Source organism: Bos indicus, chromosome 11, assembly GCF_029378745.1.
Source record: "Bos indicus isolate NIAB-ARS_2022 breed Sahiwal x Tharparkar chromosome 11, NIAB-ARS_B.indTharparkar_mat_pri_1.0, whole genome shotgun sequence".
In the NCBI taxonomy this organism is placed as follows: Eukaryota; Metazoa; Chordata; class Mammalia; order Artiodactyla; family Bovidae; genus Bos; species Bos indicus.
In genome coordinates this window covers 13813340-13828606 of record NC_091770.1, presented here as the reverse complement: position 1 = coordinate 13828606, position 15267 = coordinate 13813340, and the positions used below count along the sequence as shown (strand labels likewise).

The following is a 15267-nucleotide window of genomic DNA, read 5'->3' as shown; positions in this document are numbered from 1 at the left end:
CTACTGACAGAAATCACTGGCAACTTCTACAAGTTAACTTGCAACTGTGCAGAATCCTCACCTTAATAAATAGTAAATCAGGCAATGGCATGTTACTCTATTTTTTTATTTTTAAAAATTTTTATTAAGGAAAAATAATCCTTCTTTTTAAAATACTCTTCTTCTCTTTATTTTTCAGACCATTGTGTCCAGGGCTGACTTTCACTAGTATGAAACGCCACCCAGAAGCAGGTCACCTATCAATGGTTTAGCACCACGTTCCGCACGAATGTGTGCTGCGTGACCCACGAGGGGGCGGCCGCCTTTCAGGCCGTGCCCATGTCCTACGAAGAAGGGCACTCTGCACCCAGTCCCAACGCGTGGCAGGGCGCAGGTATGTTACTCTAGAGCAATGATTCTAGTGTGCTCCCCAGACCAACAGCACCAGCAGCACTGGGATCCTGTTAGACATACAATTACTTAAGCCGCACTCAAGACCTACTGAATCAGAAACTCTGGGATAAGATGCAGCATTATGGGTTTAAGAGCCCTCCAGGGCATTCTGATGCTTAATGAAAGTTTGAGAACCACTGACCTAAAGAATTAGTAATAAATAAGTAAATAAATTAATTTTAAAAAGAATTGACCTTCAGGCAATAAGTATATTGCCAATATCCCAGTATGACTTTGCAAAGATATGTAGTCATCCTTTAGTCTATTTCTAAATTTTGAATAAATTTTTTAGCCTGTTTTTCAGTGTCACAGTTTGCAAGGGAGTCTTCAGAACATAGATTTTAATATCCCAGCCTCTGTAGCACAGGACAGGACATGAGATCAGTGTTCTTCATACTGCAGGTCATAGCACATTAGTGGATTGTAAAATTAATTTAAGGAGTTATGACTCATATTTTTCAACGAAATGGAATGAGATGGTACAGATTAGAAAACATAACAGTTTTCTAATCTAAGAAAACATCACAGTAACCTATATTCAGGGTTACTATTGTTTCATGGAAATTTGGTTGCAGTCATATAAATAGAGAGAATGTAATATGGATGGTAGTGGGATACTGTTTTAAATGTTTATCACTACAGGTTCCAATCCAAAAAAAATTTAAATTATAGTAGCACAGTGGTTCTCAAACTTTAGCTTGCATGAGAATCCACACACATATATGTGTGTGTGGGTGCGTGTGTGTGTGGAGAGAGAGAGATCTCGCTATTTAGTTAGACCAAACTACACCAACAAAGAGCAAACTCAAAAAGGTGAGAAAATAGATGAAGGAAAAATGGCAGAGAGATGCTAGTTGTTGAAGTTGGGTGATGGATACATGGGGATTGATGTTGCTATTATTTCTTCTTTTCTATGTATGAAGATTTATATTATAAACATTAACAAATAGTTTTGCTTGCTGAATTAGCCAAGAGGTAAACACACATATATTTCAATGCTAGTGTAGTGGGTGTGACTGGTGGGGTCTCCAGTTTGAGCTGTACCCACAACAAGATTTCAGCCATGTCCGGAGAGGACAGAGTTCGGGTAGGGTGGGCAAGGCCTACAAGGGCCTGGGGAGTCTTCCAGAAAATGGGAAGGTCACCCTAAAGGGAAAGAAAGTTGAGCAAACAAGCCTGATTTAGTCACAAAGCCCTAGCTCCTGGACAAGGGGCTCTGACATGGCCATCACCATTTGGACTTGTCTACTAACTAACCCAGCTCTCTCTGGATTCATATCTTGGTCCAGCAGGGCAGGGCAGAGAGCAAGCGAACATGGAAAGAACTATTCCATTAACCTCTCTGGGGCACAAGTACCACAGCTAAGTGACCCATCAGAGAGCAGTGCAAGAGGCCAGACTGGCGGGCCCCCTGCCCGCTCCCACATGTCACCAACCAATACCAAGATCTCAATGCCCCTTGCACACTAGAAGGTGTGGCTCTACCCCAGCTCTCACCCACCACATTGGGCCACAGAGCAGCACTCAGCCAGTTACAGGGTTGTGTGCAAACGGGCAGGCCCACCTACTGTTTTCTGAACCTAAGTCCTCAGGGGGAGAGTATGTCCGATATCAACCTGAGACCGTCTCACAGAAGCAAGGCCAGAAAAGAAACACGGAGCAGAGGTCGGTCATGACCGCAGCAAGCATTTTCTGGATAAATATCATTTTCTGGATAAACATCACAGGTTTCCCACGTCTGCCCAGAAGAGCCTAGGGAACCCTAAGGGGCCTCAGCAGGAGCCATGGCAGGCCCCTAAGGGGACTGGCTCAGGTACAACATCCCCTAGCTTTCCTGTGTGATGGATGGAATGGGAGTAGGGGGTAAGATAACCGTCTCCCTGGGGGCAGCATTAGCCTCTGCATCACCACAAACTGTCACCTACAAGTGACTCAGAGGAGAACCCGGCTGTTGGCCCACCAGGTCCTACAGTGAGGACCACGATGGGCTGGGGGTGCACCCGGAGGGTAAATGCATCCCAGGATGAAGGCTGGGTCAACTGTGAAACTAGCAAGGGTCACAAAGCTATCCCCTCCCCCCGTATATGCACATCTGAGCCCCTATCCCCTCCCCCCGTATGTGCACATCTGAGCCCTTTGTGATGGGGGAAGTGGTTAAAAAGTGAAAGAACTACTTCATGGAAACTCGAGTAGACCCTGGACTGCCAACGCACTGCTTTGGAACGGACGGGCGCTTCCACCCCCAGTCCCAACGAAGTATAACACACAGGGCAAGAGGCAGTTTCTTCTGTGGCATCAGACACCTTAAGGGTTCAAGTGCATCAAGGAGAACAGCTCCGGGCGGAGACTGTGGGGTTGCAGAAGCGCTAGTATCCAGTGGGAGCAGCAGCAGCATCTACTATGTTCGGACAGAAAGCTTTGGAGAAGAGCTAAGTACCAGGAACACTGTGTGGTGGTCTGAGGATGTATGAATACAGAGCACCACCTCCTGCCCTGGCACCTCCCTGAAATAACTAGGGAGACGCAGTGGGGGCCACTGCAGTAACAGATGGGAACATTATGTCAACGAGCGAACAGAGAAACTGGCAGACTGGTACACTGCTGACATAAAAACCAACTCAATTCATTTGGAAAGCTACTTAGCAGTTTGTTACAAGAGTCGTAAATATACACTCTTGCTCCTAGAGCTATGTCCCAAGGAAAGAATCCAAAAGAAGGAAATAGTTTCTAGGCATCAAGAAGGAGCATTATAATTTAAACTGAAGACAACAAAAATATCCCATGGGAAAAGCCTAATTGTAACACGTGTCCACTTGAATGAAACATTATGACATTTTAAAAGGATACATTTCAAGACATTCTAGCCACATGGAAAAAAGCACAACTCCAAACCCTGAATTTAAAAAGCAGGCACCCAAATCACTTCTTCACCACGACTAATTGTATAAAAATATTAGTGCACATGGACAAATGCTAAGAGCTGTGAGCAAACGTCGCAGGGGACGCTTTTGTCAGCCTCTGCCCACGAGTAGTTTGCCACCAACGTTTCCCAACTTTCCAATCTGTTGACCCAGGATCTCAAAATGCAAAAAAGGAAATGCAACTACAAATGTCCAAGGAGAAACTGGAAAGTATTAATAACTAAACAAAGATTCCCAGGCAGAAGGAGACAAGAGGGTTTAGGATTCTGGGTTCTTCTTTAGATGGATTATGATGCTCAGCTTGCCAGCAGCCTTGCCCACAGGGACTGTGCTGGGATCAGAGCTGGGAGAGGGCACACCCTCGGCGAGCAGAGCAGGGAACGGTCGCTGTGGGCCGGCGGTTAAGACCTCCCAGGAGCACTCCCCAGGCCCTGGGACAACGTGCAGGAGGCAGATGCATGGGAGCTCAGCAGGCAGGAGGCCGGGGGGAAGCTTGTAGCAGAGGCTCCACAAAGCAGCCAGGGGCTGCTCCCATCCATTCTCCATACACCACCCCACGTGGAGGGGATGGGATGGGACTCACCACTCAGGGCGGATGTGCTGTTCTCCAGGGCCTGGCACACGGCCAAGAAAATACCTGTGAAGAGGAAGAAAAGAAGACAGGTGAGAGTCTGGCCAGCAGCCAACTTCTCAGCCTTCAAGGATGGGTCCTTCTCAAGGGAAAGAGTTGATAGTTTTACAAAGTGGCCAACAGGCAGTCGAAGCAACATAATACAGAGTGGTGGTGGTTTAGTCACTAAATTGTGTCCAGCTCTTTGCAACCCCATGGATTGTAGACCGCCAGGCTCCTCTGTCCATGAGGATTCTCCAGGCAAGTGGGTTGCCATTCCCTTCTCCGGGGTATCTTCCTAACCCAGGGATAAAACCCTGGTCTACCACATTGCAGGCAGATTCTTCACCATCTTGAGCCACCAGGGAAGCTCAGTACAAAATGAGTAAGTGGGACCCTTTGTGCAAAAAGCAGGAAAAAAGTGCCTATTAGCATTACTAAAATCTCAAGCTTTTTCTTTCCTGGTCTCTCTCTCTCCCACTTGTCATGATGTTTCTTGTTTTAAAACACCTTATAGATATGTTTTATTGTGATAAAATATACATAGAAGTTACTATCTTAACTCTCTTTAAGCGCATAGTTCAGTGGCTTTAAGTATGTACATGATGTTGAGCATGTCATGATACTTGTTACGTGCTCTTTCTGGTCTTGCTCTCTCTGGGGTGTGAGGAGACTTGCAGGGTGAGCCCAGCTCCCCAGAGGCACCCTGGGCCCCAGCAACAGTACCCAGGCGTGCACGGGATCCCAGACAGCTGGGTCCGCCAAAAGAGGGATGGATGTGCGGATGTAAGCGACCCAGCTGGGGGCAGGGAAGCCAGGCAGAGGTTTCTTCTTCCCAGAAACCAGTTGCCCCAACCCACCGTGGGCAGGTGACCTTGAGGGTGTCGCAACATCTACCCGGGGGTACGTGGATTAGGGGAGAGGAGAGGCTCGCCCATGTCTGTCTTCCACAGAGACGCAGCTGGGCTACCAGCCTCGATGGGGCAGCTGCCACCATGCCCTACCCAGGAGGGGCACACACCTCATTCCAGCCTTTCTGGTGTCCAGGTCCCAGGTGGCAGGGGTGAGAACCCACCCAGGGGAGGCAGGGAGGTGGCAGTAGGTGGGATCACAGGAGCCAAGGCCCCAGGGCCCTGCACACACCCCACTGTCCCATTGAACTTCATTTTCCTTTCACATTTATAATGTGAAAGGAAAACCATTAAGTATGTCCAGACTGCGACTGTGTGGGCATGAGCCCCCAAGCCCAGGGCCCACTTGAGCAGGAGGCTCTGGGACCACAGGGGTCGCATATTTCCAAAGCCACCCCCGGCCAGCAGATGACCTTCTGCGCCCGCACGTTACAGCCCCAGAGGAAGCAGAGCAGCACAATTCTGTCAAAGAAGGAACCTCTAGGAGTTACGCAATCAGCATGAACTAAGAATGATTCCCTAAAACTGAACTGCAAAAACATGCCGTGGTGGTCACGCAATGAGGCCGGGCTGCCTGCAGGCTAGCCCAGAGGCAGCACAGAAAGAGGCAAACCTCTGTGCTGTGACCCCACCCCAAGGCTCAGGAACAGTACACCCCTTGCCATGCAGGCTGTGAGAGCTCCTTTCCCCCATCTCTCAGGGTGTAGACACGCCAGCCCTTGACTCTCAAGGGAGAAACATGCTTGGAACAGATAAGGCAATCTGCTCAGGACTTCCTTTTAAGCCTTTGACCTGAGAAATATCTAAAAGCTTCAGGCTGCTCTCACTGCTGGCCTGGCATGAATTTCCCAAATACTCCTACAGAGTCCCAAACCTGACACTTGGTGCTGGAGTTGGGTGGGGGGAGACCAGGAGGCAGTGGCAGACGAGGACGAGGAGAGAAAGTGAAATCACATGTTGGCCTGTGTAATTCCTTCTTGCTGCCCAATAGACACTACCTTTGGAAGCAAGGTCTCAGGGCCCCCCTGGGCATTACCTAAAAGGCCGAGTGTGTAATTGACACACCAAGCACTAAACTGAGGGTTTCCTACCAAAGCAAGGAAAAGTCTCAGAGGTTTCTCCCAGTCAGCTGGGGACCTGTCACAAGCTGATTTTACTGGCATCACCACAAACCACTCGGGGCCAAAGGTGGCCAGTGACCTGTGGAACCAAAAGGAAAGACTCACAGATGCTCTGTAAACAAACCTCTTGAAAGGAAGCGCCACTGGCCTGTCACAAACAGTGTATGAACAAATGCATCTCCTTCCCCTTTCTGTCCCAGCCCCGTATCCATCCGTCCGTCCGTCAGTCAGTACAGTTCCTCGGCTGCACGCTGACCTCTGCTTAAGCAAAACCTGGACTAGACAGCAAACACTGTCCAACCTCAGCCAGGAGAGAGCGGAGGTGCTCCCCAGCATCCAGGGCGTGTGGAGAGGTGTTCCCTCAGCCTTGGGGCGAGTCCATTTGCCATCCCACCCCCCGGGTTCCTTACCTGGGAGCTCTCAGCTGCTGAACTTGCAAAGATGTTTCGGGAACTAATTAGGGGTTACAAAACCACCATGTTCCACAGAGGAAGGACACTGGGTTTTTAATCATAAGTTGAGCAGTACAAGAACAGTTCCTTTCTGTTACCCGCCACGGTCCCATGGAAAAACTCTTCGGTGCCCTGGGCTCTCTCTGCAATTTCTGTTTAGACACAACTGCAGCAGGGGCCCTGTGATGGGAGATGAGCCCTTTGCTTCTCCTTCACCATGTGGTGGGCTCCCTAGGAGGGTCCCAGATCCAAAAGACAGGGTCTGACCTCTGTCACGTCTCACGGGGGCACAGGTGCCACTTACTGGGCAGGTGGCAGTCCCAGGCCCACCACTTGGCTTTTACATGCTTTATCTTATTTAGTCCTCACCATACCCATGACACTTATTACTTATTGGAGAAGGTAATGGCAACCCACTCCAGTACTTTTGCCTGGAAAATCCCATGGACCAAGGAGCCTGGTAGGCTGCACTCCATGGGGTCGCTAGGAGTCAGACACGACTGAGCGACTTCTCTTTCACTTTTCAAAACCCACTCCAGTGTTCTTTCCTGGAGAATCCCAGGGACAGGGGAGCCTGGTGGGCTGCCATCTCCAGGGCCGCACAGAGTCGGACACAACTGAAGTGATTTAGCAGCAGCATACCCATGACACAGGGCTCCTCCCAGCCTCCCTGCCTTCTGGTCCAGTCTATGGAAACACCCCCATTTTACAGATGAGGAAACTGAGGCTTAGGTTGAGAAATCTGCCCAAGTTCCTGCAGCCCAATTCAGACTCAAGTCTATCCAACTCCTATGCCTGAGACAGTGTTTAATGACCACCCCACACACCAGTCCTTCTGTCATGGGCTGTCATGACACACTGGAAGGTACCAGCTATGACCACCAAAAGAGTCCAGACAACAGATTCAGGGGGCCTAGGCACCAGGTTGATCCATCTCTTCCAGAGGCTCCATCTGTTGCCTCTTGTGATATTTCCACTGCCTCCAATCCCCCCACTATGAGCAAGGTCTACCGAGAAGGAGCAAGGGTGTGAACGTCCAGACTCCCCACAGCATAACCTCCATAAGCCCAGCTGCCCAGACTTCCAGCCCCCTGGGCTTTGCTTGGAACAGCTGGACCATGTGAAGGCCAGAAACACATGGCCTTGGCAGGCTCTGAGACTCATCAGAGGCACAGGAATCCTCCCTGGAGCACCTGCTTGGGTTCAGACATAGGCATGGCCGCCGCCAGTGGCCCTGGGGAGACAACGCACAGTTCAGACGGAGACTCAGAGGCTACAGGTGCCTCTCACCTGAGGTTCAAAGCCGGGCCTTGCCTGCCCCGAGGCCATCCAGCCAGCCTCCCTCCAGGCAGGAATCCCTTCTGGGTTGCTCCTGCCATCCCATTTTGTCTAAATAGCTCCAACGAGGGAACTCTCAAGATTGTGAACTCAGTAAAGGGAGGTGGTGGCGAGGGGAAAATCTACACGTAATGGAAGAAAGACCTTGTGAAAGACGGACCCCAGCCTCGAGGTAGAGGGAACCCAGGCGGCCCTCCAGGAAGGACAAGGTCCACAGAGCTTTTGCTTCAGCTTTCGGGATGCAGATGGCTGCTTCCAACAGGAAGAATGGCCAGAGAGAGGACAGCCTACTTACCTGGGAGCTCCCAGGTCAGGGCCAAGGGGAAATGTTGCCGATGGATGCTGGACACCCGACCACAGAGCAGGATGCCTCGTCTGTGCAGCCCCACATGCATGCACGGGGTTGGGACCTGGCTGTACCTTGAGCACGGGACACCCTCCATCCTCTTCTACCTGTCGGCCTGGTGACCACTTCACCTCCTCTGCAGACACTCAGCTCTAAGGCCCTGACCTGGAAGAGGCATCGTCAGGCCCCCGGCCACCCCGGCAGAGGTGACCATGCCCTGCTCTCACCTCCACTACAGCTGGTATTTGCTTCCAGGCTCCCACCTACTCTACTGTGTAGATCAGCTGCTTGCCCTAGAAAATCAAGGCTCCACAGCTCATCCACTTTCAAATCCCCTAAGCCAGGCTTCCTGAGCAAAGGAATGAGGGTGAGGTTTTGGCATCAGGGAGATGTGGGGAGGGTGGAGAGAGGTTGCAGCAGGTCCTTTTGGATGAAAGATATCTTAGCTTTAGTGGAGCTGGTGAGGAAAGGCCCGCGGGGAATGACCTAATGCAGGCGGAGGGGCAGGAACCAGTGGAGAGACAGGCAAAAGCGAGTGTGGCCATGTGGAGGGCAGCCAGGATCTCACTTCCTCTCCTGCCATGCTTGGGGCTGCGGGGCCATGAGGCTCAAAGCAGAAGCTCAGGAAGTGAGGATGGTACCTACAGCTCGAGGTCTTCAGGTGACACCCATGAACAGCCATGTACGGGACAAAAATATGTGGAAATGGGTCACAGGGAACCCAGGGTCTGCTGGTACTAAGGTAACTTTTGGTACCAGGTTCTAGGGTATTTTCTCTTATGAATTATATTCCAACACCTGAAATTTATCTACAAATATGGCAGGATTTTTAACTGCAAAACCTGCAATATTGTGTGACTTAGTATTTTTCAACACAAGAGGTTTGATAGCCAGGTACAGATGCTAGCTTCAGGGTCAGAAGTGATTAGGATGAAAAAGGGAACACACAGCAGGCAGGGGCAAGGAGGGAAGCTGGCAGGACCAGTAAGACCAGGAGACCCGTGCCTGACCCTCCTGCGAGAACGGCCATAAATGTCACATCGAAAGCAGCCACGCGGCATCCTCAATCACCCCAGTGCAGAGTTTCTCCCCAAGGAAAAGGTGACAGTTCACAAGTGCCCCTGCTTACAGAGACACCGGTGACACTGGCTTCAGAGGATGGCAGGCAAAGCAGCAGAGGAATGTGTGGAGTAACTGGCCGGACGGGATCAGGAGAGCTCAGGGGAAGGCGAGGAGGGTTTAGAAATATGTGACACAGAATGAATCACTTTGGGCCGAACAGCTCACGGGACAGAGGGCTCTTTCTCTCTCCATCCCAGCATCTGGAACTCTGCCTTCAAAACACGGACTAAACTTTGCTACCCCAGGAAAGTCTTATCGAGAAATTACTTGAAATGGTTAGTGCTGGGTTTCAGGTGGTAACTCTGCAGGGAAGTGGGTAGCTCTTGTGACAAACCCATCCAAGTGAGGTTCTGACCCTGCACCCAAACAGCTCCACAGACATGTGAACCAGTATGTGAACCAGTACACACCTGTACGCAGCAGTGGGCGGGAAGACCACAGGCGTCTGACTAGTGGCCGAGAGCATTATTAACAGTAATAGCAGCAACATTTCAGCACTTACGACATGCCCTGCATCGTCTCATTCAGTACGCAAAGCCAGTCCTAGGAGCAGGTACTGTTCAAGCTCCCAGTTTGGAGATGAGAAAGTCCAGATGTAGGAGATTAAGTCACTTGCCCAAGGTCACCCAGCTTGTAAGTGACAGACATGGCAGCTCATGTTACAGGGCCCAGCCAGCCACCCTCTGCTTCCCCCTATCCTGTGGAGCGCAGCCAAAGGACACAGACACTCTAGAAAAGTCTTCTCCTGGATCTAAGCCAGATGTGCTGTGATACAGAGATAAGTCCAGAGGCTAGGGTCGTCCGTGAGTGGTGTCACCTTTAGCAAGTCCCTTCACGGCTCTCAATCTCAGGTTCTTTATGTTTAAATGACAGAGTTGCGTCAGCCCTGTCCCTAACTTCTGGGATGATATGGGGCTGGCATCTTTCTAAACCATCTGTCTGGGGAAGAGGGATATGGACATACTTGGCCTCATTCCGATGCTCTGTGTGCAGGTGGATCGCTTGCCTTGAACCAGGATCAGGCAAAAGGCTGCGCGTGCTTGCCTCAGTGAGTGTGCGCAGTTTGTTATAATTTTGTCTTTCGATTTAGCATGTCCATCGAATATCAGAAGATGGGAGAGATCCGAAACTAGAACCTAAAAGGGCACTTTCCATTTCTACATTTTCAATGCAGTCTTGACGTGGGCTTGAAGATATATTCGAAGCTTACAGTCCAGGAGCTTGGGACCCTCAGCTGCCCTTCCTAATGACTCGTGGGTAGCCAGAAGCAGCAAAGTCTAACTTGATGAGTCTAAGGCAATACTTTATGACTATGACCTCCTAGAAAATAAGCCAGTGTTACTTGCACGCTCATGGTATTTTCCATGTCTGTTTGTATATCTGTGGGTGGGAAAACCCAAAGTGTTCAGGTTGAACCTTCAGGATCAGGGAGGTAGAAGAGACAGGCAGATGGGTGTCTGCACTGAAACCCTGTACCACTTTCTAATCCCAACTTAGGGTCTATTATGGCAGAGAAAAAAGGAGCCCTGCTGTCAGGACTGGGTTTGAACCCTAGCTCTGCCGCTCCTTAACTGTGAGACCTTAGCTGTGTTATCTAACCTCACTTTGCCTCTGTGTCCTCATCCATAAACAAGGACAACACTTCCTCGCATGACTTGAAAGGATTAAATAAAATGAAATAAAGTATGCAAAGTCAGAGGAAAATGGACTCTCCCATACTACATGGAAGGCAGATGAGTAAGGGCTGCTAAAGCCAGCCCACAATCCCACATTCCCATCGACACTTTCCCACTTCCAGGCCCCAAGCACTGTTTCCAACCCTGACCTTCTCCAAAGGCTTGGACCTCAGACCTCATGTCTCCTGCCCTTCTCCACTCCTCCTCTCTGGTTCTAGGTGGGGCTGAAGACCAGATACCATCATTGGCCCCTCCCTCTCCTTTGCCCCATCACCAAGCCACAAAACCTCCCACAAGTCTTGCCTCCACCTCACCCATCTTATCCATCCCTCTACATCCCTACTGCCATTGCCAAAACTCAGGCCTCATCATCTCTTCTGGGTCTTCACAATAGTTGCCTGACTGGTTTTTCTGACCAAAGCATTTTCACCTCTGCTCCTCTGCCAGTGAGCTTCTAGAGCACTTGGACCACCAGACCCCTTCCCTCTAAACTCTGTTCACAGAGGCCCATCTGAAGTCCTGCCCAGAGACTTTAGGCGCATAACCTAGTCCTAAACCCCATTTCTATTTGGCTCCGCCCACCCATTCCTGGCAGGCACCAGCCACCTTCCCTGCACACGATCTGTCCTCACTCAGCTCAGTGTCTCAGACTCACGCCACTAAGGTCCTAACTTGAGTCCTTGCAGTTATGCAACCTTGGCCTGTTGCCAGCATCTCGGTCTCCTTCACTATGAAAAAGAGAGAAAGATATCCATCTCCCACACGGGATTATTGTAAAGAATGACTGCAGGGACTCAGGATAAACAGGCAGTACATGGGGTGGCTCTTGATGAGGGTGAAAGAGGAGAGTGAAAAAGCTGGCTTAAAACTCAACATTCAAAAAGCTAAGATCATGACATCCAGTCCCATCACTTCATGGCAGATAGATGGGGAAACAGTGGCAACAGTGGCTGACTTTATTTTCTTAGGCTCCAGAATCACAGTAGACTGTCACTGCAGCCATGAAATTAAAAGACGCTTGATCCTTGGAAGAAAAGCTATGACAAACCTAGACAGTGTAATAAAAAGCAGAGACATCACTTTGCTGACAAAGGTCCATCTAGTCAAAGCTATGATTTTTCCAGTAATTGTGTACGGATGTGAGAGCTGGACCATAAAGAAGGCTGAGCACTGAAGAATTGATGCTTTCGAACTGTGGTGCTGGAGGAGACTCTTGAGAGTCCCTTGGACTGCAAGGAGATCAAACCAGTCAATCCTAAAGGAAATCAACCCTGAATATTCATTAGAAGGACTGAAGCTGAAGCTCCCATACTTTGGCCACCTGATGCAAAGAACTGACTCATTAGAAAAGACCTTGCTGCTGGGAAAGATTGAAGGCAGGAGGAGACGGGGATGACACAGGATGAGATGGTTGGATGCCATCACCGACTCGATGGACATGAGTCTGAGCAAGCTCCAGGAGATGGTGATGGACAGGGAAGCCTGAGGTGCTGCAGTCCATGGGGTCACAAAGAGTCGGACACCACTGAGTGACTGAACTGAACTGAGATGGGTGGGATGGGCTAGGAGGTGGGAAGGACGCTCAAGATGGAGGGGACGTATGTATACCTATGGCTGATTCATGTTGATGTATAGCAGAAACCAACACAATATTATATTTATCCTTCAATTAAAGATAAATAAATTAAAAAGAAAAAGAAATGACTAAACGAGAAAGCCGTAGAGACCACGGTAGGACCAGGTGGGTGCTGCATTGTTGAGAAACCTTTGTTTCTTAAGGCCCGGTAGGTGTGATGCAATGCCTCACACTGCTACACACACATCTTCCTCTCTGCTCCCCACAACCCTCACCCAGGTCAAAGCCTTACAGCACAGGGCTACCTGCTAATATGGTGGTCTGAGAGGACCCCCACCCCCACACCCCGCAAAGCAGACAGCACACAGGAGCAAAATATCTCTGTAAAACAGTTAACCAGGATGCACCAAGCATCTCCTCTGGGTGAAACAGGCCCTGTGCCCACTCCCATCCATGCCCCGCTCTTTCTTATTAGGAGGAAGCAGAGTGGAAGGTTCATCAATGATCCTGGACCAGGGCTGGGGACTGAGGCAAACTTCCTCTTGCACAGGCCCTGTTCCAGTCCTAGCAGGCCAAGGGCCTCGACGGGGACTGCAGAGCAGCTGGGCGAGTATGACTGAGCTCTCCTGGAGTTTCCTGGCTGCTGAATCACCAACTCACTCTCCCAGCGCTGAGCTCTGAGGCTGCAGGAAGCTGTGACAAGCTGAGGTGCTCACACCCTGTTCCAGCCGACTGACCCTCATGTGAGGCATCAAGGTGTCAGTGCAGAGGGCCATGCTTGACTTTCCCAGAGTCCCTGAGGAAAGAAGGGATGGGAGAGTGGACCAGACACAGGGCTGGGATCCAGTGGGAGGCGCAGTGACACTCCCTGCAGGGCCAGGGTCCCACAGCTGCCAGCAAATTCAGGAATCAAACACCAAGCCCCGCCCCCTCCACGGAGGCCCACTGGCCCTGTCCCAGCTTCCCCTGGCCTTGTGGTGGCGCCCAAATGGCCATCCTCGGGGCCCAGGGTCAGCAGAGGCTCTGCCCGTGCAGACCTCAGCCCAGCAGAGGTAGCCTGTTGGCAGCCCCAACAAAGGCGGACCCATCCCTCAGCTCTGTCAAGGCCATGAGTGCACACCACTCATCACCAGTGGCTTAGAAGTAGGCTACGAGAGGGGAGGAGGTGAAAACATAAGCAATCCTTGAACTCTGCCCTATTTCCTCCACGACAAACTCATCCTTCCCACCACTCGGCTAGAACACCCTCAGAACCACCCTGCAGGAGGCACGGCGAGGCTGGGGTTTGAGCCAAGATAAACACCAGTGGGACTTGGCCACATTTCAGATCAGTGTAGCGTTGGCCTTGGGGGCTGGGGGAGGGCTGGACAGAGGGGACAGCCCTGCACCAATGCTCATTGCCACCATCAGGCCTCTGTCACCTTCTGGGTTCTCGGGGCTGACTCCAGAAAACCCCTTAGGAGAACTCACCTGACTGCATAAAGACCGCTGATTGAGAAGCAGAGCTCAAATGAGGACACAAATCCCCAGAAGATGCATTTTCAAGAATTAAAGGGGAAACACCCTGAAGTTCTTGGAGCCCTGCATCATAAAGCAGGCTGGGGAGAAGTCTAAGTCCTCCTCCCCTGAAAGTGAGGGGGAGGAGGAGGAAGAGAAGAGAGGAGATGAAGAAGGGCACGGAGGAGAAGAGCAGGTGCCAGCTGTGAGAAGGGCCCAGATGAGAAGTGGGTAAGAGGCACTCAGGGAATCCTCTTTCACTAGGAGAGCCTGACCAGCCCACCCCTAGCCCAGGGCTTCTGCCCACTGGCAGTGCGTCCTGGGGGCAGTTGGTAACTGGTGGGGTAGGTTTTGACTGTCAACAATGACATGGGGGCTCTCCTGGTATTTAGTGGTTAAGAGCAGGGATGGTAAATTGCTGTGATGCACAGGAGCTTGTCCTCCTTAAGAGGATAACAGTGCACCCTGTCGAGAAATTATGGACCCAGGCATGGAAAGTCTCTCAACTATAGGTCATTCAGCCTCCAACTGCATGTGCGCAGAAGCACCCAAAACTCAAGGGAGACAGAATAAGCCGGCGGTACATGAATGGACAGGGTGGCTCAGGAAAGCCTTGCCAGCGGCCTGGGGGAGCCCTCAGCGGACTGCAGGATCAGCCTGCCTTTAGGTAACTGGGCTGCTTCCTTCCCTGACATTCAGTAATTCCCTCCATTCTGTGTTCATCTGTATGCTTCTCTATAATAACCCAGAGCATCTGGGTTGCACAATAGGAAGCCAGGCTATAAAGTAACAAGACCAACGAGCTGCCAACAAGCGTGCACCCAGTGATTTATAGTCTCAGGGCTCCAGACTGACTCCTGGGGGCCTGGAGAGGGAAGGAGGGGAGGCGTGGCGAGGAGGGCAACTGCCTCTCAGTCCACTGCCTGACTTCAGAGCCCCTGAAGTATTTCCCTCTGGCCAATGGATGTTCTTTCGGCCACACAATACAAAGCTGCTCGGTGAATGCCCCCAGTGCACTTAGTCTTATAGGAAGAGTTTCTTTTGCTGATTGGAGACACATCAGTGAGGAACAAGGCACGCCTGACCCCACAGTTTCGGGGTGAAGAGCACCATGTACCTCTCAGTGGTGTCAACTTAAATCATTTTAAAGAAAGAAAAAAAATCACCCTGGGGAAGCATGGTAGCATTCCCCTATCAAGCCTGCTCCTGCCTGTCCCCAACTACCTTGTTAACTTTGGGGTGGGAGGATGGTAGAGATAGGAAGC

General features: G+C 50.8%; 1 protein-coding gene across 2 annotated transcripts in view; it reads right to left on the bottom strand.

The window, feature by feature from the left end:
- TGFA (transforming growth factor alpha) overlaps window positions 1-15267 on the bottom strand; it is a 118616-nt gene that overhangs the window by 77019 nt on the left and 26330 nt on the right. For both annotated transcript variants that reach the window (XM_019969961.2, XM_019969962.2), the window contains exon 2: window positions 3937-3990. In XM_019969961.2, the coding sequence (XP_019825520.1) occupies window positions 3937-3990 (54 nt within the window). The remainder of the gene's footprint in view (window positions 1-3936; window positions 3991-15267) is intronic.